The following is a 25426-nucleotide window of genomic DNA, read 5'->3' as shown; positions in this document are numbered from 1 at the left end:
ATTACTCCTAATGTGGAAACACTTAGAAAGAGTGGGCGGAAAACCAGTGTGTAGATTTAATATATTGACACATATACGGATGTCGGCAGATTGGAAGTGGTTTTCAGCCATATTGCTATGTTTGTCTGATATGTTTAAGTCGTACTTACGTCCTGATATCGGATATTAGCAGAGTTCATATTCAAGAGGGCATATCCAGATCATCGTGATCGCATGCATTATTTTTTCATGGAAGTGGGAGATATGTATCCACCTCTTCATTAATATGAGGTAAGTGATCAGTATAGGTAGTTATTTACTGAATGTTTCGTCCATGACATAGATTGGGTTAGGTTTGGGTAGACTATCACAGACTAGGGATGTTAAGTTGATCGTTATTATACATTGAAATGTATCTTTGAAGTTGTCTATATTTAAAGGGTGATCTTTCCTTTGTTTTTGTTAATTTACTTGCGGAAATTTGGAGTTCTTATATTATTTTTCAACTTATTCCAAGTTTTCTTTTTTCCGCACATTTTTTCGTAGTGTTTTCATTTTCGCGCCAAAGAAAATGTTTTTGCAACGTCTTTTCTTGAAAGGACGGAAGAAGTTGTTCTGGATATTTTCTATTTTCGATATGGTTAATATTAATTTTCATAAATGCAATCACTCAAATAGTTGGAATTTACTTTGTTCTCGTCGCAACCCTGTAGTGAAAAGTGAAACTTACTAATGAAAAATATATCTCCAGAAGGCCGTGTGCGATGGGATTAACAAACGTATTATCATTATAGCAGTTATTTCTATTTGATGCTATATTCGTTTTCTATCGTTCAGGAAGTGTAGTAGGAATTGCGCTGATACCAGAATATAATTACCGACTCATTCATTCCATTGCTTGTCTTATAACATAAAGTATGTATATACGTTCATTTGTTATTGTACGAAAAGTCTGATATTGGTCCATTGTCGTTGGATTACAAGATTTATACTTTGTAATGGGGCTACAGCTGTTACCAACGTGTTATATTAATTTTATAATGTAGGTTCTATGTCAAAATTTTTGAATTCAATGAAATCTGATCCAAATTGTTCAAAACGAGAAACAGAATTGGTCATGGTTGAAGTACGGTTTCTTGATAATTTCCATGTTTAATAACCAAACGCAGCACTGTGAGTAAAGTCATCGATTTATCCCTGGGATGGGTGCAGGGGTAACCTGTTACTACATACCATTTTTTTTTGTCCACATTGTGGAGGAACGGTTAGCGCGTGTGGTCGCGAAACTAGGTGGCCCGGGTTCGAATCCCGGTCGAGGAAAGTTACCTCGTTGAGGTTTTTCCGGGGTTTTCACTCAATCCAGTTTGAGAAAATGCCGAGTAACTTTGGGCACGGGACGATAAATAGTATAAGATGTTGATACAGCATTGTAAAATAACCTATTTAAAAGAAAGATCTACCAAGCTATTTGTTATGTACACGAACTGAATGTGTTGAATTTTTCGTGATAATTACACCTGTATTAAACATTCGTATTTCTGTGTAACATTATTACCAGCTACTGACATCTTTGGAAAATTTGTTCTGCACAGCTCAGTTTCTGTCATTCACTTTCAATTTTGATCACCCTTGTCTTTCAGTTGTGATGGATGTGATCAAGTTGGAACCTGACGTTCACCCATTGGGCGTACAACCATATGGTGACACATACGAAATAGGGGAGAACAGCACTTTGTCAGAGGTAAAGTGGTTGGAACTAGCGCTGAGTTTCTTCCGAGCATTTCGGAAGTGTAAATATTTTGTTACTAGACCAATTCTGACATCACAAAAGAAAAACTGAGCAGCCATTGCCCAGCATATATGCAAGGCGTAATAAAAGCTTAAAGTAATTTAACCTAACCTATCAGATTCGTATATATGCAAGGAGCAACGAAAGCCTAAATTGACATATCATAACCTGTCACAGATTCGTATATGCAAAGAATAGCGGCTTCGACACTAGCATAAAACTTTCGTATTGTAACAAAAGTTGACACTATAAATTCTTGATGGTGTCTACGAGGAACGAACTCAGCGCTAGTTTAGCTGTAAACTGGAAAGTGTTAGATTTTATTTTGTTTATATGTTTGTCTAACAATGCAGTGAAGCATATATTTCACGCTTTACATTCAGTAGACTAAATTATGAGTCCCACTCTGTAGCTAGAGATGGCCAATATTTCACAAACCGATATTTTGTCACAGATAAACCTGTGACTGATGGCGCGAAATATCTGTGACAAAATATGGCTATCGAAATCTGCTCCGTATTCAGTACTCTGTGACTGATATTTTCTCCTCTACGTCGTAGGTTTGTGCGTGTGCATGATACAATAACAGCAATCAGGCGGTAGTTTCTCCATCTTATTATAAATGATGTAGTTATTACACGATTTAAATAATAACACCACTGGTTACCAGTACTTAATCTTGTGTAAAATCCTGTCTGAACAACTGTTTTGTTTTGTAATTATTTTCCAATCTTTTTCCGAATACTTATGTTTCATTAATTTTTATTCTGTGACTGAATATTGTAATGTTAATGCACGATTAAAATAACTTATCCATTATAACAATAAAAAGTATCAATTTTTAAAACGTTTAGGATAATCATATAACCTCAATTTCTCCCTACCCAACTACATTTAAAAATAATCAACTGGTTCAATATCTATAATATAACCTCTTGGTACATGAGGTTAACTTTTGACATGTTACTATTCAGTTAGGTAAGTATTTATTTGTTAATGGTACATGTACATAATTTCTTTGTTGGATTTCCCCATAAAAATCACCAATGAGTGGTGTGAATAGAGAAATCGTATTCACATTGCACTGCTCTTCAATATTTCCTATTAATTTTTATCGATATAAAATATCGGTGTGACAAAATCATCGATAAAAGTCACAGATATTTAATTGTCACAGTCACAGTTGTCACAGATACTCGAAAATATTGTTTAAGCTCATCTCTAGCTGTAGCTAAGTGATATAAGGCGTCTTCATTTGACCTGGCGATTTTCCAACTGATTCGATTGTGCATGTAGGAAGGAATTTTCACATGAAGTTAGACTAGTCTGTGGGAACGATTCTAACTTTGAATCATGATCCAGAAATGCAGAGGAATAATTTGTAATATAATCTGGTCTCAAAACCAGCTTGACTGCACAGCAAATGATTTCACTGGCTACACCTTATCTGGTCAATCTAGAGCCTCCACCAGCCACTAAACGAATATTGCACACTTTTATCACTGCCAATGTGGCGCTATAAACCAATTTTCAATACTTTTATCACAACCACAACACATTTCAAATCTTATTGTACCATATATGGGTGAATATTCTGAAATGGGTAAATGTATGTCCCGGCTGATTTAAGGAGTTTCTTGAAAATGTTAACTCATTTCTTTTGCGTTTAATTAACTAACTCTAACATGTTCTAGTTGGAAACAAAGCATAAAAGATTAATTTTAAAATTTATAATTAAAAATTAACGTCTATGTCCCCAACTACATTTTACTCCGTTTCACAAAGTTTTTCTCGGAATGTTTCTATTTGATTTTATTTTCTCGGCCAAGATTATAAAAATAAATAGTTAAAATACTTATGAAAGACAGGAATTGTTGTTTGTTTAATTCTGAAAGGACACAACTTTAACGTAAAGTTTGTCCCCAAAAATTTCGTAATGCCGGTCCCTCGAAATAAAAGAGCTAGACAAAAGACAATTTTGCTTCATGTGGTAAATTTTAACGGTTGGTAGTGATGAGAGGTCAACATAGCGCCAGTGAAGAAACTCTTCGTCCATTGTCGTAATTTATTTTATTGAAAAATACAAAAACCATCACTGATGACTGAATGTTATGTTTTCTATTGGTAACACCGGTCCCAGGTGCATTAAATATAGTTTGTATATATTAAACTTTCGTAGTATATGCAAAACATTACAATGTTTGTCGACTAAAAAATCTAACCTCCATGATATTTTTAACGATTTTTTGTGTCACAACTATTGCGGAAATTATATTAATTTGTAACAATGGTCCCTGTAACGTCGGTCCCTTTACTATGGGACCGAGGTTCCATTTAACATACAATTATTAAATACTGAAAGTAACTTCGAATATTATTTCATGTGATTGTTTATAGGAAAGAAAAAAAGTCTGATGATGAAAGTAGGAAATATGAAAGGAAGAAGATACGTAGGCAGAGGGCAAATATGACTGAAGAGGAGTTGCAGAAAAAAAGGGACTATGGCAAAGAATATAAAAAAAGGAAAGGAAATTGCAGATATGACTGATCGTGAAAAAAGAAATGTTCGAAGACAAGTGAAATCTGAAGTACAGAAGTTCAGAAGATACCTTAAACAATGGGCTGTAAGGGAAAGATAACAATAATCCCTTGGCTTTTTTTTAAATTAGAAAATCTCACATAAAAATTTTTTAAGCTCAACTGATACCAGAATCTTCAATAATAGGAGCAAATGTAACCAACGTGAGAAAAAATACACAATTTAATATAATATATTTTTTCCAGTTTTGTTATTTATATTTGCCCATTTCAGAATATTCAGCCATGTAGAATTATTATATTAACACATTTAGTTTATCACGAAACATGTAAAATGTAATTATTATGAAAGTCCCCATTGCTTCTTCGAAATAGTAGTATTAGTATGATCCACTAGATGGAAACTGACAAGATTGGCAGAACGAAATGATACTAAATGTGAGGTATTTTACTATAGGTGTATGGTAATATGTGACAGGTTAGGTTAGGTTTGATTAGGTGTGTATTATGTGACAGATTAGGTTTGGTTTGATTAGTTGTGTAGTATTATTACTATGTTGGCAACACTGAAACCCACTTTTACATTAAAGAAATATGGCGGTATTCTTCGTTTACGCACGACGATTTTCGTATATAAGTAAGGTACGTATTTAGGGCGAGTTGGGTGGGCTTGCAGCTCTCCGAGTGATCACATCAATTTCTAGTAATTAATACTATAAATACAAGTCGTTTTCAAGGTATTTTAAATTTATTTATTAGTGGCTGGGCCAGAGGAATGATTCACCCCTTATCCTCAGTGCTGGTTGAATAATGTTCGACCTCTACTGAATTTGAGTTGGTATCAAATATCTTACTACAATAATACCGGACAACTGTATACTAGCAGCATTGATGTAAGTGTGAAATATCGCGGACCTAACATCTAGCGGAGCGACGTGGAATTACGTCCACAGATACAAATATTAACATATCGGGTTTCTGACTATTGTTTAAAACGTGAGTAACTAATTTGGTATAATATATGAAACACTTAAGAAATGTTGAATAGTATTTGATGTAAAATTATCTTATATCAAAACTGCTTATTGTGAGAAATATTTCGTATTTCATATTACCTTCCGTAATTAATTGTTACATAAAGTTTCTTTGCTTTAGTGAGATAAAATCAATTCTGACATTAAGAATGAATTACAATAATGCTTTATTTCGCATTGCTGACAACTGCAAAGATAAAATTGATACCAATCTAATGCTTGTAATAATAGCAAAGGCATGGTCATCAATAATACTTAATTTGATAAAACGTTAAAATCTCCAATACATTTTAACTTCTGTTCACTTATTAGGTCTAAATAAAAAAGCTAATTTCTATTTTTTTATAAACACAAAGACAAAGGAATTAAGCCTACTAAAGAATGTTGTTGATTCATGTTTTTATGATCCCTCGGAAATCGAAAGTACGATTTGCACCAATTTGTAATGCTGTAATCGTAGCAATGATAAACAGCACACATACACCCTGACGTTTTAACACAACACTAATTAATAAAACTATTAACTAGCCCAGCAACAATATACATTGCAGTTGATTACAGCTTGTTTCGCGAGTATCGCCTAGATAGCAGCACCAGCGTCGTTCGCGCTCAGAACTGCTAGCTGTCCGGTATTATTATAGTATGGTATTTGTTGGTATTAGGGTCGTTACACTCGAGAAATATTTTGCGTCAAAAATAAAAATTTCTAACATGGATTCAAACGGACGTCTACACATTAGAAGAGATTTCTGTTCAATGCGGAAACCTCGAGCGAGTTTCTCGCTGGAATCGGTACTGTAGCTCAGCAAATTTTCTCGACACATTTATCAAAGATCTTTGACAGTTAATAGTCCTTATGACGATTGAATGTAGAAAAAGAGAAAGAAGTAATTATCACAGGTGGCAGTGAATTGTACGGTATTATTTTTATTCACGAGGGAAGATGGCTGATAATTGCAGTCAGAAAATTATCGAACTTGTACGATGTCATTAGTAGGCCTATTTATGATACACGGGATGAAAACTATAAAAACACGAAACTTAAAACAGAAATCTAGAGACAAATATAAGATCTGAAAATAAGTAGGGCTGTATTTTATTTTGATGAGATTTAATAGTGTTCATTATAAGATTTGAAATAATGTCTTAACAGCTTACATAATTTTAATCATAGCATAGCTAAGAATCGTCTATCATATCATAAATGGCAAAATACTGAGGTCTATTGAACCTGAAATAACGCCTAAACGTATAATCCAAATCGAAATCAGTGACTGAATCTCGCCCATATCTTCGTTAGATATGATGTGATTTCCAGATATTTCTGGCTTTAATTCTAGGCTTAATAAATTTCTTGTGTGCTTTAAGGACTTGTTTCTATTCTGTCATAAATTTTCTTCTTTAATTTGCACGCCTGAGTTTTGGAAGTTAGCCAATGACTGCCATTAAGAACTAGATTGACGACTCTTACACACGATAATAATAATAATAATAATAATAATAATAATAATAATAATAATAATAATAAATAATTAATAATAATATTATTTATTTATTTATTATTAATATTTATTTATTGTTAATATTTGTGTGCTGAACAACAGCCAGAGGCCAATTATAGTTCAGCACAGTACACAAACAGAAGATACAAAGTTGCAAAAATAAAATAAATAATATCTTAAATAAACAAAAACATACATGAATAAAATTGAGAACAAGAACAGTAAATACTAATAATCAAAACGAAACTATACTTTAAAAGGATCTAAATTGTACCCATGCAAATTGGCATATTTTATGCATCTACAGACTGGAGAAAGTGATTTTGAATTTCTGTTATACAATTTTTTTTGAAATTTTAAACCTTTTTGTAGGAATACGAAGGCTGATATTGTTTATGATAGACTCACAATCAATATCACCCTAGATAACTTTGCAAAGAAATTGATAATCAAGATTCTGACGTCTAGAATAAAGGCTACAACAGTTAAAATATTTACAGGTAATCTCATAACTGAAGTCAGAGGAATTGGGTTAAATCGTAAAGCACATAAGAAATAAATTTTCTTTGAATATTTTCCAATTTAACCGAATCAGTAGAAGTAATGGAATTCCAGGCTATAGATGCAGATTCAAGTTTAGATCGAACCAGAGTGAAGTATAGAATAAATAGAGACTCTGGTGTAGAAAAAGAATAAGTTATAGACCTTATTAAACCAAGAATTCTTATTGAATGATAGTAAATATATTGAACATGATCGTGAAAATATAATTTAGAATCTTGTAATACACCAATAGAATTTTTCCTAATAATACAGACGTTATTAAGAGAATAATTAAATTTTATGGAAGTAGTTTTTCCAGAGTACGAAATGACAAAAGTTTTTGTTTCATTAATTTTCATTCTATTATCGTCAGACCAAAGTTCAATAGAGTTAATATTATTTTGAAGAGTTTGGCAATCGGCAGGACTATTTATCGAGTGAAAAATTTTGAGATAATAATAATAATAATAATAATAGTCATAGTAATAATAATATTTCATTACTGGTACAAAGTTACCTATTGTTTTCTTACATAATAATCGGTTTAGCACCCCAGAAAGAGTAATTAAACATATAAAGTCGTCTTTACTATACCCTAATAAAGCTATATATTCACGGTCTTTTTTTTTTTTTGTGTGTGTAGGAAGGGAATTTATCGCATCTGGAAGTGGCGAGCATGAAGACAGACAGCATGGACCACAGCTATGATGTAAAAAGAGAAATAAAAGTTGAAGACACTCCAGTTCCTATCAGCTTTTCCATGCTGAAAACTGAAGTTGATGTAAGTGGTTCCTTGTCAAATATAAATATACCCGTAGTCAGAGCCTTCATCAGTTACAAGCCGGAGCCATACGTTGGCAACACTGTAATTAACTGTCACCCAGAGGCCGACCATACAGTACAGGTGTTTGTGCTAATGCCGATTTTCAGTGTAAATTAATGTTACAATATAAGTGTGTGTCGATGGAATTATGTTCGCGGTCGTACCAAACGTTAATTGTTGATGTATTATAAACTAAGTGCGTGTTGGCGATAAGATGAAGACAATAAATGAAAAAAAAATGGTTGCAGTCTTTGGAAATTTTTACGGTTAGTGATGACAAAGTAAATATTAAATATTGTATTAACTACATTTTTATAGTCTTACTTGTGGTTTGTGATGTATCAGAATTCTAGCCAAATTGTTGGTTCTCGCCTGCTATGTCAAAGTTACGCAGTTGATTTTCAAGTTCATTGTAAACAGCTGTTTTGTGATCCCATAAATGTTGCAGTTTTGTTGAAGATTCAGAATGCCAGCTATACGTCAGAACTATTTATAATTTGTAGATGCATACACTCACTTTGTTGGTTTTCGAGGTTTATTTATTAATATTATTCCTTTTGTAATAAATTAGTTATAAACATGTTTCTTTTCATTTCGTATTTACAGGATTTAAAGTTCACTATGTTATGCTAATTGGCACATGCTTAATAGATAATGATGTTTATGTTACGTATATTGAAGGTATTTTTCTTAATTTTTTTATAAATCTTTATACTTGGCCTTGACCTATTAAAAATTATATATTTTTTAAAGTTTATAACAAATAATTTAGGATAACAGTATTGTTATGGTGACTGGCGAGGTTCAAACTAAAACTGGCTTCCTGGGTATCGGAAATATTTATTGAAAAGCACGACAGATAAGCACATGAAATTAAAATGTAGGCCTATATGATATTCTAGACCTTTCACGTCAGAGGTGAAACAACATAAAGCGACAAAACATTGTCAATTTAATAGCCACATAATGGTTAATTGATTGGAATAGGGTACTGCGAAAGTACGTCGTTATTTTATTTGTTTTTGGTAGAAGTATTTCTTTAAGTATTTATTTATTTTCCCTTGTACCATCAATTGAAAACACGTATGATTTTAATTTTTTTGAAGTTATAAGTGGCTGTATGCAAGTACTTAGGCGGTATTCTGAAATTCGAATAAAATACCATTTCGTATTTCGTAATAAATTACGTACATCAGTACGCTGAATCTTGACCATATGCACTTGTCGAAATTAATGTCGAAAATGTACATGTGACAACGAAATCAAAGCACTAAAATGTCAAACGTCATGCTTTTATTTCGCCTCTGGCCGTCTCCACTCAGTGTTGCCAAACCTACCCATGCTCCGGCTTGTGACTGAAGATGGCTCTGTCACAGTGCATTTTTGTATGACAGAGCTGTAAAATTTCGAATGATGTTAACTAATTTCTAATTTTTAAGTGTGTTTTAAACTTAGACAGCTTTCATTTTTACATTCGAAACAATATGATAATCAGTTCACTTTTGAAGATTATCTTCCCTATATACTGTATTATTAACTTTCCAAAGTGTCTTTTAAATGTTATGTTACCAGTCATTCACAAAACATTCCCTGAACAGAGACATAAAATATTATTTTCCAACTTCTGTTTGAACAGCTGTGGTGTCATCTGCCATATTTAACTATCTGTCAAATGAGTTAACTGCCTAAAATCCCACATTTAAAGTTAACAAACACTTAACAATCTTAAGCCAAACTAGTGTTGAAGATATGAAAAAACTATATTTAACAAACTGTTTATAGTTTAACATTCTAACAATACTTGGAGAAACCAGCCGTAATGTTTCAGTATATACAATTTTTTGTATTTTATTGACACAAAATAGACAGTTATGCTATAATTGGCCAACCGAAAAAGAAAATGGAGATATTTGCAGAAATCTGTTATTGACTTGATTATTAACTCAGAAAAATTGAAGAATGCACATATTGAAAATCAAAATTCTTTTCTTGGAATATATATGATAGGAACTTTCTTGTGTTAAATATGAACGTACCTTGTTAACATGTTTCGACCTATTTTCGGTCATCTTCGGAACTGGTCGTTGTTGGTCTTGTTTCCTGTGTGGGTGCGTTCGTAGTGTAGAGTCAAAGAGTGTATGTGTTTTGAAATAGAGTTGTGTGCTGAGAATATCGTTGGGGTGTGTTTTCGTGTGTCTGTATATTTCATATTGTTCTAGTGTGTTGAGTTTCTGGCATTTTGGTCGGATGTGCAGTATTTCCATGTCTGTGTTGATGTTTCTGTAGGTGTGGTTGGCATTTGTGATATGTTCTGCATATGTGGAGGTGTTTTGTAATTTTGTTATGGCTGTGATGTGTTCTTTGTAACGTGTTTGAAACGATCTGCCTGTCTGTCCTATGTAGAAGTTGTTGCAGGTGTTACATTTGAGTTTGTATACACCTGTGTGGTTGTATTTGTTTGTTTGTGTTGTTTGTGTGTTGAGATGTTTTTGTAGAGTGTTATTTGTTCTGTATGCGATGTTGTAGTTTAATTTCTTGAATGAGGTTGCAATTTTATGTGTGTTTTTGTTTTCGTATGTTAGCGTGATGTATTTTTTGTGTTATTGTGTTTGTGTTGTATTCTTTTGTTTTTTGTGGTTTTGTTTTGTCTTACGTATTATGTTGGGGTTGTATCCGTTTTCTTGTGCTCTGTATTTGATTGTGTTTAGTTCTTCGTTGTAATCCTGTGTAATCTTTCCTTACATAAAATTCATTAATTTATTTTGCTTTGCTATATTAAATCAACTGCCGATCTATTATTAAAAATCAGTTAGTCCTTTTTTTATTATCATTTGTTTTATATATTGTTGTAGTGTGAATGTTACAATACTTTCCTGCGGGGTAACTTTCGGTGCTGGACCCCGGACTCATTTCACCGGCATTATCACCTTCATTTCATTCAGACGCTAAATAACCTAGATGTTGATACAGCGTCGTAAAATAACCCAATAATAAAAAAAATACAATGCTTCCTGTATAAAATGTTTAATAAATAACGAGATTTACTTCAGTATCTCGAAAACAGATTTCTGTCGGTTGGTTTATAGCGTAACTCCGTTCAAATATTGTAGCAGTTTCTGGTTATGCATTTTGCAGGACCTCTATACATCACATGCACGTATTTTCGAGGTTGAAATTGATTCTGAATTCAAATTTTAATAATTTTTCCAGGAAGATGTGTTCGATCTGGACGTCGTTCAGCAGGAACTAAAAGTGGAAGTATCTTCAGAGGAAGATGAAGTGTTCTCTAATAGGTGAGTGTACTGTGCTGGTTTTTTCTTCTCCTTCCAGTTTGTCACCATTTCGTTAATGATGACGCAGGACATAAATTTTATTGAACAAGTAATTTCTGGGCTGAGAGACCATTGCTCTGGTGGTGATGTTGCTACCAGACGTTTCGTCTACTGCTGCGGTAGACATCTTCAGTGGCGAGGTACATACAGGCGATATTATCCCCTCAGTGTACCAGGGGAACTGATTCTGCAGCCGAAATAGAATTAATTGAAAGAGGGGAAATGGGAGGAGAAACTTTAAGAGTTACGCGAAAACGAGTCCTTGCTAGGCAGTTTCGGGTTGTGAAAAACTTAGTATGTGAGATGGAATAGTTGTTCTATGCCACGTGTATTTTTCCACCAATAATCAGAATGGGTAAGAAAGACTGCCCCTTTGGCCATAAAACCGGGGATATGAACACCAATATAAATACTAAATACTACATATTCATGCTGAATGAAATTTATTTATTTTTTTTTAGTTGGTTATTTAACGACTCTGTCTCAACTAAGAGGTTATTTAGCATCTAAGAGATTGGTGATACCGAGATGATATTTGGTGAAACGAGGCCGATGATTTATTTATTTAATTATTTAATTAATTATTTATTTATTTTCTACTTAATTATTTTCCTATTTACTTATTTATTTTTATTTAGTTATTTATTTCCAATTTATTTATTTTCCTATTTATTTATTTATTTTTATTTAGTTATTTATTTCCTACTTAATTATTTTCTTATTTATTTATTTTTATTTATTTATTTAATTAATTATTTAATTATTTATTTATTTAATTAATTAATTTTTTCTACTTAATTACTTTCCTATTTATTTATTTATTTATTTTTATTTAGTTATTTATTTCCTACTTAATTATTTTCCTATTTATTGATTTATTTTTATATAGTTATTAATTTATTTATGAATTTATTTATCCATTTAATAATTTTTTAATTGATTATTAATTATTTTTTCTACTAAATTATTTTCCTATTTATTTATTTATTTATTTATGAATTTATATATTTATTTAATTATTTATTTAATTAATTATTTTTTCTACTGAATTATTTATTTTTATTTAGTTATTTATTTCCTACTTAATTATTTTCCTATTTATTTATTTTTATTTAGGTATTCCCTACTTAATTATTTTTCCATTTATTTATTTTTTTATTTAGTTATTGATTTATTTATGACTTTATTTATTGATTTATTTAATTAATTAATTAATTATTCATTTATATATATATGTATTTATTTCCTGCTTAATTGTTTTCCTATTTATTTATTTTTATTTACTTATTTATTTATGAATTTATTTATGTATTTATGTATTTATTTATTTATTCTGGTGTAGTTAAGGCCATCAGGCCTTCTCTTCCACAACACCAGGAATACAAATACAATAATAGAAATAAACAGAAAAAATACACTATAAACGAAGTAAAGCCACAGAAAAATATGCACACGTTGCAGTCACACAAACTTTAAATGAGTGATTAAGTATCATAATTAATTGTATCCTAACTAATTAACTAACAGAAATAAGGAACTTGCAATTTTAATCTCGATTAAAAAAGAAAAAAAAAAACACAAATCAATACTTCCAGCAGTACCTAAAAACATTAACTAAGACAAAATTTTTCCAATTTAATTTTGAATTGTGATAAAGTCCGGCAGTCCCTGACGTCATTAGGTAACGAATTCCAGAGGCGAGCTATTTCTACGGTATAGGAAGATGAGTATAAAGACGTTCTATGATGAGGGATAGAAAGAAGTGCTTGATGTCGGTTTCGAAGAGTTGTAAGAAATTGAAAGCGCGATAACAGATAATTCGGAGTAGAAGTATGCCGTGGATTACTTGGCATTCATCTTACGGTTGGGGAAAACCTCGGAAAAAATCCAACCAGGGAATCAACCCAAGAGGGGATCGAACCCGCGCCCGAGCGCAACTTCAGAACTGCAGGCAAGCGCCTTAAGCGACTGAGCCACGCCGGTGGTGATGAGATTTATTCTCCCGAGGAAATGCCTTGATCTTCAACATCTGCGTAATAAAATTATATCCGCATCTACCTGCTTTCGACAAATTGACGTTTCGGCTCCCAAAAACCTGTTTTGGCTATTGATTGAGGCTGATATTTTTTACTTTGCTGTAACATTGAAGTTATGTTATTTCAGCTCCTGCTTCTTCACTGAAGACTGATCATATTGGCCCCTGCTTTGCATTTTACAGGCCTGGAATTAAAATTTTGGCATGGTTAAAAATTTTGTAAGCTCAAAAACTTTTCGTTTAAATTATAAACATAATGTTAATGAAGTACGTTGACAATTTGTAGGTTGCATTTAGTCCAGTGAACTTCCGTTGTTGGAATTAATTCTATTGTTTCAACTGTGCACAGATTCCTACCAAGTGAGCAATGAATTCGTCGACAGTTAACAAATTTAATTCATAATGGAATTTATCTCTCGAGGGACTGGGGGGAAATGAATAATGATTCCATTCAACTGGTTCTGGATGACTTGGAATTTAGAGAGATTGCGATTAGTATCGCGATTTTTGTCCATATCGATTGGAAAACTGATTAACGCCCGTAACACACTTGCAGAGTTTTCGCTAGCTAGAAATGTGTTGCGAGAAAGAGGCGAAGAGCCTTCCTCCACATACTTGGCGAGTTCTCGCTATCACAGATCACACCTCGCTATGATCATCTATGCACTGCCTTCATGCAGAAAGCATTTTTCTGATTGTAGTAATCACTCGTTGGGGGAAATATTATAGGTTATGTATTTACGTATATTATCATACGTAAATATATAACCTGTAAGTATATTGTCGTACTTTACAAATGACGTACGAACGCTATGTTGAAGCTGAGTATTCATATGATGAGGAAATGGAGTTACATCAACATATTTTGTTAATGAAAAGAAAAAGTAGGCCTAAAATTAAAGCCAGAAATATCTGAAAATCACATTGCATCTTACGAAAATAAGGGGTAGTTTTGGACACTGGTTTCGATTTAGGCGTTATTTCAGGTTGAATGGACCACAGCTTTACTTTGCCATTCATGATATGATAGAGGATTTTTTGCTATATTCTCATTAAAATTACGTAAACTGTTAAGACATATACTGTAGATACTTTATTTCAAATGTTTAATCAATACTATTAAATCTCAACAAAATAAAATACAGCCCTATTTATTTTCATATAATCTGATATTTGTCTCCAGATTTCTTCTTTAAGTATCGTGTTTTTATAGTTTTCATCCCGTGTATCATATAAATAGGCCTATGGGTGACATCGTACAAGTTCGATAAGTTTCTGACTGCAATTATCAGCCATCTTTCCTCATTTTCAAATAAAAACAATACAATTCATCGCCACCTTTGATATCTTTCTCTACATTCAATCGTCATAAAGAGTATAAATGTCAAAGATCTTTGTTACATGAGTCAAGAAAATTCGCTGAGCTACCGATTCCAGCGAGAAACTCGCGCGAGGTTTTTGCCTCGAACGAGAATCTCTTCCAGTGTGTGGACGTCCATTTGAATCCATGTTATCAATTTTTTTTATTTTCTCGCAACACATTTCTCGCTGGCGAAAACTCTGTAAGTGTGTTACGGGCCTAAGACTGATTTATCCCTCTGGCGTATTTGAATAGTGTGGACGGATTTCGTGTAAATTTACTTTTAAGAACCTCTAAATTCATGCCACTGCTCGATGCCAGTTGGTTGGTACACAGCGCAAGATAACAGGTCATCTACCGAGTCGTACCGAGTTCATTCACCTTTTACATGTTTATCACGAGAAGGTATTTTAGCGACGTTGTTGCTAGAATTCTTAGTATATAATTAACCGTACATTTAATTACAAAACGTAATATAGGTTTTGTATTCATTTCAGCATATGCTATTGTGCCTTTCAATCTGCAAGGTTTTTACGCTTCCACTGTACATATAATTCCACGTCTAATCGCATGAATTTAGAGAAAATTTGTCCTTCATGTCCCGGATTTCGGTGAAAGCAAATTTACATATTACATCACTGAAAAAAAAGAATGAAATACGTCTTTTTTATTCCACTCCCTTTTGATTATTTGGGTAAGTACAAAGCATTTAAGGTTCTGAAATATTTTGCTCATCGTTTCTAGGTAATTGTGAATATTTCTGTTATTACCTGTCAAAGATATGCGACCTTTGGGTCATTTTGAAGGTTTAAATACGTACTTTGTTCACACGTATAACAGAAAATCAGATCCTTAAATATATACAACTTTTGCAAAACACTGTTTTATATACATTATATTATATTATAAACATGGTGAATACGAAGTATATGAGGAAGTTCAATGTCTTTTTGCGGAAGGATCTACACGGCGTGCTGACATCATAATAATTGACCGAGATAAAGAAACTGGTCTCATTCTTGATCCCACTGTAATTTTCGAAATTAATGAACATCAACCAAAGCAGGTACATGAAGAGAAATGCGCTATTTACCTTCCATGCTGTAATGATCTCTGTCATAAATATAATATTCAAGATTGGAATGTCGTTGGACTTATGTTTGATGCGCGAGGAACAATTCTCAAATTTACATTGGAGATCCTCAGAAAATTAAAGGTTCCTGATAAGACTCTTCAGACAATTGCATCAACCATTTTAAAATCTACATTGAAAATCATCAATCTCATCTCTGTTCATCTTTATAATATTCAATGTATTTTATTCATTTTCAATAAATTTTTTATCGTTTTGATAGCTACCAAATCTTGTCGCAGAATATTCTTCACAAAAGTGAACTATAAATGATGTGAATCGTTTAGTGCATCCATCTTGTTGTGTAACAATAGAAGTAAACTATAAACGATGTGAATCGTACAGCGACGACTTCTTGGAAATAACCAAAATTTCATTATGTATTTTTTTAACGTTAATTTACATTTTCTTTTTTGTTCATATGAATTGATTAGGATGCCGATATTTTAAATCCAAGATTTGGACAGCTATCATTTCGATGATATTCTCTCTCCAGGAATTGTTCTTGAAATTACGCATGTATAAATAACCATTACCAGTACCTTATTTTGATTTCACCACATTGGCTATTGTGGATATCGATATATTTCTATATTCATTTCAGCATTGTGGATAATGTTGAGGAGATCTTGTCACAGGAACACGCAAGCAATGATCTTGAGGAAGATAAATTGACACAGAATGGTAGCAACAGTCAAGAAAAACACACTTCAAGTAATGGTGACGTAAGCTGCAATTCTCTCAAGTGTGATATATGCAACGAGATTTTTTTGACGCCGGAATCTATGCAAATTCATTCTCACATAAACGCAATAAAGTCATTCAAATGTCATGTGTGCGGGAAATTTTTCTCACAAATGGGATATTTAAAAGGACATTTACAAAGTCACTCAAGCGAAAGTGCGTTCAGATGCGAGTTGTGTGGAAAGTGTTTCTCAGTATCGACAGATTTATCAAGACACGCACGTTTACACGCAGGCGATACACGTTTCAAATGCGATGTGTGTGGAAAGTGTTTCTCATCACCGGCATTTTTAAAGATGCACGTTCGCATACACACAGGAGAAAAGCCATTCAAGTGCGAGTTCTGTGGGAAATGTTGTTCGCAGTTGGGAAACTTAAAGAAACATGTTCGGATTCACACAGGGGAAAAGCCGTTTAAATGCGACATATGTGGAAAGTGCTTCATCCAATGTTCAAGTCTAAACAACCATGTGGTCGTTCACTCCGTCGAAAAACCGTTTAAATGCGAGCAGTGTGGGAAGTTTTTCTCGGGAATGCCGTATTTGAGGGCACACATTCGCAGTCACACAGCTGAAAGGCCATTCAAATGCAAAGAGTGTGGAAAGTGTTTCCTTCATTTATCGACTTTAACAATCCATGCTCGTATTCACACAGGCGAGAGGCCATTCAAATGCAAAGAGTGTGGAAAGTGTTTCGCAACATCGTCGGCTTTAAAAACGCACTCTCGCGTACACACTGGGGAAAAGCGATACAAGTGCGAGGTGTGTGGAAAGTGTTTCTCAGAATTGTCAGTTTTAAACGCACATGCCCGCATTCACACAGGCGAAAAACCTTTCATATGTGATGTTTGTGGAAAGAGTTTCAGAATACAATCTGAACTAAACATACATTTGCGCATACACACAGGAGAAACGCCTTTCAGATGTAATGTTTGCGGGAAGGGTTTCATAAGGTCATCAGATTGTAGCAAACATGCACGCATACACTCTGGCGAACGACCTTATAAATGCGAGGTTTGTGGTAAGTGTTTTAGAGTAACGTCAGATTTAAACAGACATGCTCGGTTACATACAGCCTAAAGACCACGCAAATGCAAATGTGTTTTCCGCAATTGGGAGGGATGAAGGAACATGGAGGTTATCACACAAGCGAAAGGCCTTTCAAATGCGAGGTGTGTGGAAAGTGTCTCTCATCATCGGATTTTTTAAAGAGACATGCACGCATACACACTAACAAAAGGCCTTTGAAATGTGAGGTGTGTCGAAATTGTTTCACGAATAAGAGTAATCTGAAGGGAACATTTGTCTGTAGTTTCGGACCATTTGTAATTTATATTATTTTATTGTCTGTGCAAATTGGAGCGCCTTACGTACATGTATCCATCTATTGACTCAAATGATAAACAAATACTTACTTAAGGGGAGAGGATGTTATTTTTCAAAACATTTTTCCTATTTGGTGTAAAATATTAATTTTTTTTGTATGTAGAGAGCTCATAGCTGTAGCAACGCAACCAAAAATAAATATTTTGAAAAAAAAAAATTATTTGGGGCGCAGATTTGAAAAAGAAGTACTGTATATACCAAATGCAGGATTTTACTGAAACGGATATATCTAAACCATTTTTAAATGTAGATTGATCCAGTTTTTTGAAATGAACTTGCAAAAGCATGCTCTACAATCTGTCTGTAACAGAATTGTGCTATTTATACCTACTTTTGTAAAATAAATAATTAAAATTTAATAACACTTTTTGAATTCCTTTCTTGCATGCAAACGGACGTAGTTTTAAAATGAAATCAATTAACAGAATTCTGTTACAGAGAAAAGTTTCCTAATAATTTAAAGTATGTGTGTTCTAAATTTCATGCATGTATCTTGAATAGTTCAGAAATTATATCCATTTTTGTCTAGCAATGTAGAGGTTCTGGTAGAGGGTTTTTCCGGGGTTTTCCCTCAACCCAATACGAGCAAATGCTGGGTAACTTTCGGTGCTGGACCCCGGACTCATTTCACCAGCATTATCACCTTCATTTCATTCAGACGCTAAATAACCTAGATGTTGATATAGCGGCGTAAAATAACCCAATAAAATAAATAACTTGAAGTACGTCATATCTGGGTTACAGTCACATTCTAGACTGGAGGTCAGCGTTCTTATCTCTTTTATGCTGATTCACTATATTCTGGCGCGAATGAGTCACACACCGCGATAACACACGTCAAGATACTCCGAGTGTGTTTTGTTTTTAGTTTAATTGCCTCGCTAATCACTTTTGTTGATATAAGGCATTGCACCGGTATATGAATTCAATCCGCAGAAAAGCGATTAACAAACATTTGCTGCACTTGATGGAAAACATTTAATATTTTGATTAAATATCAATCAATAAAACTCCTGTATCTCCTCATGAGGACCATAGGGCATTCACAAAGTGCCTCCATCGGACCCTATTTGTAGCCAACTTCTTCACTTCGCTCCATATTTTCCCCTCCCTAGCAATTTCCTCCAAAACTGTTCTCTTCCATGTATTTTTTGGCCTTCCTCTTGTTCTACTACCCTGGGGGTTCCAATCCAAAGCCATTCTTTCTACTGCTCCATCTTCTTTCCTGATTGTGTGCCCTATCCAATTCCACTTTCGTCTTTTGATTTCTATTGTGATTTCTTTCTGACTTGTTATCTTCCAGAGTTCTGAGTTTGTGTTTATATCTGGCCATCTAATTTTTAAATTAATTTAACGAATGTTTGCAGTTTATTTTGTATAATTTTACTTGTTTTCCATGTCTCACAGCCATATAATAAGACTGATTTCACATTACTGTTAAAGATTTTAATTTTTGTAGATCTAGATATAATATAAGATTTCCGTATTGGGTACAACTGGACAAATGCACTATTTGCATTTTTTATTCGGTTCTTTACATCCTCAAAGGCTCCACCATCCTTGTCAATTATACTACCCAAATATTTAAATCCTTGAACAGCATCAGTGTTATTTTTATCAGGGAGCAGATTTTTATGTGCTAAAAATGTTAATATATTTACTTTTATGTGCTAAAAATTACGAAAATATTTGCTAAAAATAAAAAAATATATATATATTTTTAAATATGACAAGAATATCTTGCTTAGCTTGAAAAAAAGAACGTTCCTAGGTAGATACTCACCGATCACACTTGAGTATCAGTTGCTAGTAGTTGGCCGAGTATTGCAGTGAACAACAAAAGGTCATTTCCAAATTCTCCATCACAAATACATGCCGATTATCTCTGAACAACGACTTATACTGTGAAAACGATCTTTCCACATCACAGGACGTCAGACATGCATATTTAAAGAGAGGAATGTCACAAACACAAACACCGTCAATTTCACCTACAGGCACACCCTCCAATACTTGAGCAACTTTGCACATTTTTTTATATACACTGTTTCGCCGTGAATGCACACGTGAAGCAGCGGCAATGTGCTTGTTTCCAGACAAATGTTGGGTTACCTGAGAGCTCTGATCTGCACTTACTGATTTACCACATGGTTGGCAAAATAACTCTTTTCCGTCGGTAGTAAAAATGTTTTTATATTTATCTACATATGCTGAAGATGCGATCTTAAACTCGATTTGATTTTAGGCATCTTAAGAGGCTAATATACACACGTCTTAACGTAAAAAAATGTTTCTAGCTACCGGCTGACGATGTCAGAGAAAAGCTTCCTATAGCGACGCCACCACGTCTACACTACGCAGCTTATGCTTATGGTCCGATAATGGGGAATCACAAGATGTATTTCCTCACTTCATAGGCATGAGCGAGAGGCGAGAGATTCGTTTAAATTAAATAATGTTTATACCCGAGCTCTTATCAGTTGTGTTTCACAAACAAAGCGGGAATGAAATCATCTTCAGCAACAATAAACATTCCTAATTATGTGTTGCAAAATCTCTCCTCCTTGTCCATGTTAATTTATTCTCATATAATAACACTGATTTGTTCTCAGAACTTGAGGCGATACTATTACAAAAATGGATCACGGATACACCACACAGCCCATAGAAACACGAAGCAACCAAGAATTCTTAAAAAGATAACGTATTTCTGAGTGATATAATTGATTTAGTTTTAAAATATTAAAAAGTCCTTGTAAAAAAAATATTTAAGTAAAAAACTCCAAGATTTATGTGTTTATAATAGATTTTCTGATAATATGTATTTACATAATTTTTTTTGTGAAAATATGTGTTTTTGTGTGAAATAAAATTCGGGTTTTAAACTTGAAACTTGACATTCGGCATTTTTAACTTTGTTGATTGTGTTTTATCACACGCAAGAAAAATATTTAATTACATAGGAACCCGCTCCTTAATTATTATTTATTATAACTTTATCTGTATTTTTACTATTTAATCACATTTCTTTAGTTTTCTTTACGTTTATTTTCATATGAGCCCCTTTCATTACTTCTAATAAAGTATTAACTTTATTCTGCATATCACCAAAACTACGGGAGAGCAAACGGATATCATCAGCTAAATCCAGATCTTCCAAGATATCTTGATTAAATATACTGCTGATTTATAATTCTTATTGTTAAAAGCGATTAATTTAGAAGGATTTAACTACGTAACCTTCATTCCTGATTTCTGTAAGATCTCAATTTTCTAATGTTATGGAAAATGTGAAAGAGAAGTCTAAACACATTACTTGTCACCAGTTAGAAGTAATGGTACTCAAAATGAAGATTTGTCTTCGGTACATTTAACATTACGTGCTGTATTATGCCTTTTGTTTGTAATGTTCGGATTCATTCCAGTTTTATTCCGATATACGGTACTTACTCTTTGCAAAGAACACATTTCTTAATATTGTAAAATTGCCACGAATTGAAGGTTTGAAGAAACCAGACAAGCTGGTACTTGGAGCAATAAGCAACTTTCACATTACGACTGCTGATGATGTTATTTTTTAAATGTGCCATGTATTGCCTGCCATCATTTTTAATGATTGACTCCGTGAACACCAAGGATTTACATTCATAGTCGCGAAGAATCTTCCGAACACAAAACTAACTGTGACAAAATCGCTATCATGTGTCACAGCGATCTTCTGGAGTTTGGAGCTGTGAAAGGCAAAACTCTGTCATACTTACTTACAAATGGCTTTTAAGGAACCCGAAGGTTCATTGCCGCCCTCACATAAGCCCGCCAGTGGTCCCTATCCTGTGCAAGATTAATCCAGTCTCTATCATCATACCCCACCTCCCTCAAATCCATTTTAATATTATCCTCCCATCTACTCAATTTATTTTGATTTTAACAAAGCATTTGATGTTGTTCCTCACAAAATTTTATTAAACAAATTAAGTAATTTTGGTCTCTCCACTAGCTACGTTAATTGGTTTGAAAATTATTTAACAGACAGACAGTCTTGTGTTCGACTAGGTAATTCTCTCTCTGTTCCATTTAATAGTTTATGTGGAGTTCCTCAAGGTTCTACATTGAGACCTCTCCAATTTTTATTATTTATAAATGATATAAGTAAGAGAATAAGTTCTGGCTGTCTTTTATTTGCGGATGATCTCAAAATCTTTCGTAAAATTAATAGTTCGGCTGATTGTCAAATTCTTCAAAATGACATTAATTCAATTTTACAATGGTCTGTTGAAAATGGAATGAAAATTAATCAATCCAAAACTTTTGTTATTTCCTTCTCACGGAAAACTACTTCCCAAAAATTTAATTATTCTCTTAGTAATGTCGTAATTACTAAGAAAGATTGTATTAGAGATCTTGGTGTCTTCCTTGATTCAAAATTATATTTTCATGATCATGTGCAATATATTTATACCCATTCATTAAGAATGCTTGGTCTAATTAGATCTATAACTTATTCTTTTTCTACTCCTATGTGTTTATTAATTTTATACTATACATTGGTTAGATCCAAGCTTGAATATGCATCTGTTGTATGGAACTCCATTACTTCCACTGACTCGGCTAAATTGGAGAATGTTCAAAGAAAATTTATTTCCCTGTGTTCTTGTAGATTTTTACCAAATTCCGATTATAACTATGAGACTAATTGCGAATATTTCAATTGCGGTAGTTTGTTTACCAGGCGTCAGGATCTTGATTATTTATTTTTTTGTAAAGTCATTAAGGGTGATATTGATTGTGAATCCTTCATAAGCAATATCAGTCTTCGTATTCCTGCTAAGGGTCTAAGATTTCATAAAATGTTTTATAATAGGAATTCTAAATCTCTGTCTCCGGTCTGCAGATGTATTAAATATGCTAATTTGCATGGATTGAACTTGGATCCATTTAATGTGTAGTATATACTTTTCGAGTTTTATGTCAGTTTTATTATTTATGCCATTGTTAGATATGTATCATACTATTCTCGTCATTTGCATAACTTACAATATTAATTATATGATTCCTGTCTCCATTTATATGATTTCATTAATTCATTTGTAATACATTTTATTTAATTGCCATTATTTTAATTATCTCACTGAAGTAATTTTAATAATATTATTTGTCTGTTTATTTTGTTGCATTTTGGTCAATTAAGTAATGTAGACTATTATATTGATTATATTTTCATCTCACTGCCATTTTCTATCATTCATTCTCATCATCATTTCTTGTTTTGTTTCGTTTTGTACTTGTGCTAAACTGTAATTGGCCTTGTGCTGTTGTTTCGCACATTAATATTCTAAATAAATAAATAAATAAATAATTATTATTAGGTCTATTATTATTATTATTATTATTATTATTATCATCATTATTATTATTATTATTACTATTATTATTATGTCTATTACAATTATTATTATTGTTATTAGGTCTGTTACTATTATCATAATTGTTATTATTATTAGGTCTTATTAATTATTATTATTATTATTATTATTATTATTATTATTAGCTCTATTACTATTATTATTATTATTATTATTATTATTATTATTATTATTATTATTGGTTTAAATCAGATTAATTTTACTTTGAATAATAAAAATCTTCTTGACCTTGTTTTTACCAATGTTATTAATAGTTCTGTTTACCTAGCTAATCATTCTCTTGTTCGTCAAGACAATTATCATCCTTCTATTTGTGTTAATCTTGAAGTCAATTTATCTCTTCCTTTATATTCTTCTAATCATTCTTATTTTAATTTCTCGCAGGGTGATTATATGAAATTATACACAACTCTTTTTAATCATGATTGGACTAGTCTTCACGAGTCTACTGATGTCAATGAAGCCGTAGTTTCATTAACTCATACAATAAATGACGCGATTGCTGATGCTGTACCTTTATCACGAGTAAAAAAATCTACTTATCCTAAGTGGTTTTCAAACTCGCTTCGTTTACTCATAAAGAAAAAAAATAAAGCTCACAAGAATTTTAAAAAATCAAAATCTAACTATCATTATCTTATATTTTCTTCCCTTAGAAAACAAGTAAAAAATAAGATAAAATCTGATAAATTACTCTGGCTCCAATCTATTGATAGAAATTTGAAAAATGAGCCTCAGAAATTTTGGAAGTATGTAGAATCATTTCATAAATCAAAATACTTGCCTACTGAGTTAATTATTGATGGGAGCACATCACTGATCAAACTGAGATCGCAAATGCTTTTGCTGATCAATTTAAATCGGTACAAAAAAAGCTCAATCATATATTTGTTAATGATTCTATCACTACTGACTGCTTATGTTTACCGGTTATTGTGTGTGAAGATGTCTTGAATGTCATTAGGGGGCTTAAGCCCAATAAATCCATGGGAACTGACGGCATACCTAATTTCATTATTAAAGGTTGATCTCAGATTCTTATTCCTCTATTAACTTTTATTTTTAATCTTAGCCTTAGAACGGGTATTTATCCTTCTTTATGGAAGGAAGCGTCTGTCATTCCGATATTTAAGAATGGCAATAAACATTCTGTTAATAATTACAGACCTATTTCAATACTTAATAACTTTTCAAAAATTTTTAAAAAAATTATTCACAAACATGTTTCATTTTATATTAAATCTAATTTAAATCCTGCTCAACATGGCTTTATTAAAAATAAATCTTCAACAACGAATTTGGTCAATTATCTCAATCTTATTATGCCTACAGTTGAATCCCAAGGCCAAATTGATGCCATTTATTTTGATTTCAGTAAAGCATTTGATGTTGTTCCTCATCAAATCTTAATAAGTAAATTAGATCAGTTTGGACTTTCCATTAATTATCTTAGCTGGTTTGAAAACTATTTAACCAACAGACAATCTCGTGTTCGGTTGGGAAACTCTCTCTCTGATCCTTTCACTATTCTTTGTGGTGTTCCACAGGGCTCCACCCTAGGTCCGTTATTATTCCTGCTTTTTATCGATGACATTTGTAAGCCCATCTGTTCCCATTATCTTCTCTTTGCCGATGATTTAAAAATATTTAGAAAAATTAATAGTCTTGCTGATTGTCATTTACTTCAAAATGATATACATGCCATTCAACGTTGGTCTGATTATAACGGTATGAAAATTAATATTTCTAAAACATGCGTTATCTCTTTCTCTAGGAAGACAACTACATTGAAGTTCAACTATTCGCT

General features: G+C 32.7%; 1 protein-coding gene across 1 annotated transcript; it reads left to right on the top strand.

Annotated features, from left to right (window-relative positions):
• The first annotated feature begins 63 nt into the window (after positions 1-63).
• On the top strand, positions 64-18234 carry LOC138691999 (zinc finger protein 98-like). Its single transcript, XM_069814736.1, has 5 exons — positions 64-894; positions 1620-1720; positions 8029-8166; positions 11419-11501; positions 16672-18234. Exons 2-5 carry the CDS (start codon positions 1625-1627, stop codon positions 17888-17890), a joined length of 1536 nt encoding a protein of 511 aa, XP_069670837.1. The 5' UTR covers positions 64-894; positions 1620-1624; the 3' UTR covers positions 17891-18234.
• Positions 18235-25426: the final 7192 nt, after the last annotated feature.

Source organism: Periplaneta americana, chromosome 16, assembly GCF_040183065.1.
Source record: "Periplaneta americana isolate PAMFEO1 chromosome 16, P.americana_PAMFEO1_priV1, whole genome shotgun sequence".
NCBI classification, from domain to species: domain Eukaryota; kingdom Metazoa; phylum Arthropoda; class Insecta; order Blattodea; family Blattidae; genus Periplaneta; species Periplaneta americana.
The sequence above is the reverse complement of the archived record's forward strand: the minus strand, read 5'-3'. Positions and strand labels throughout refer to the sequence as shown.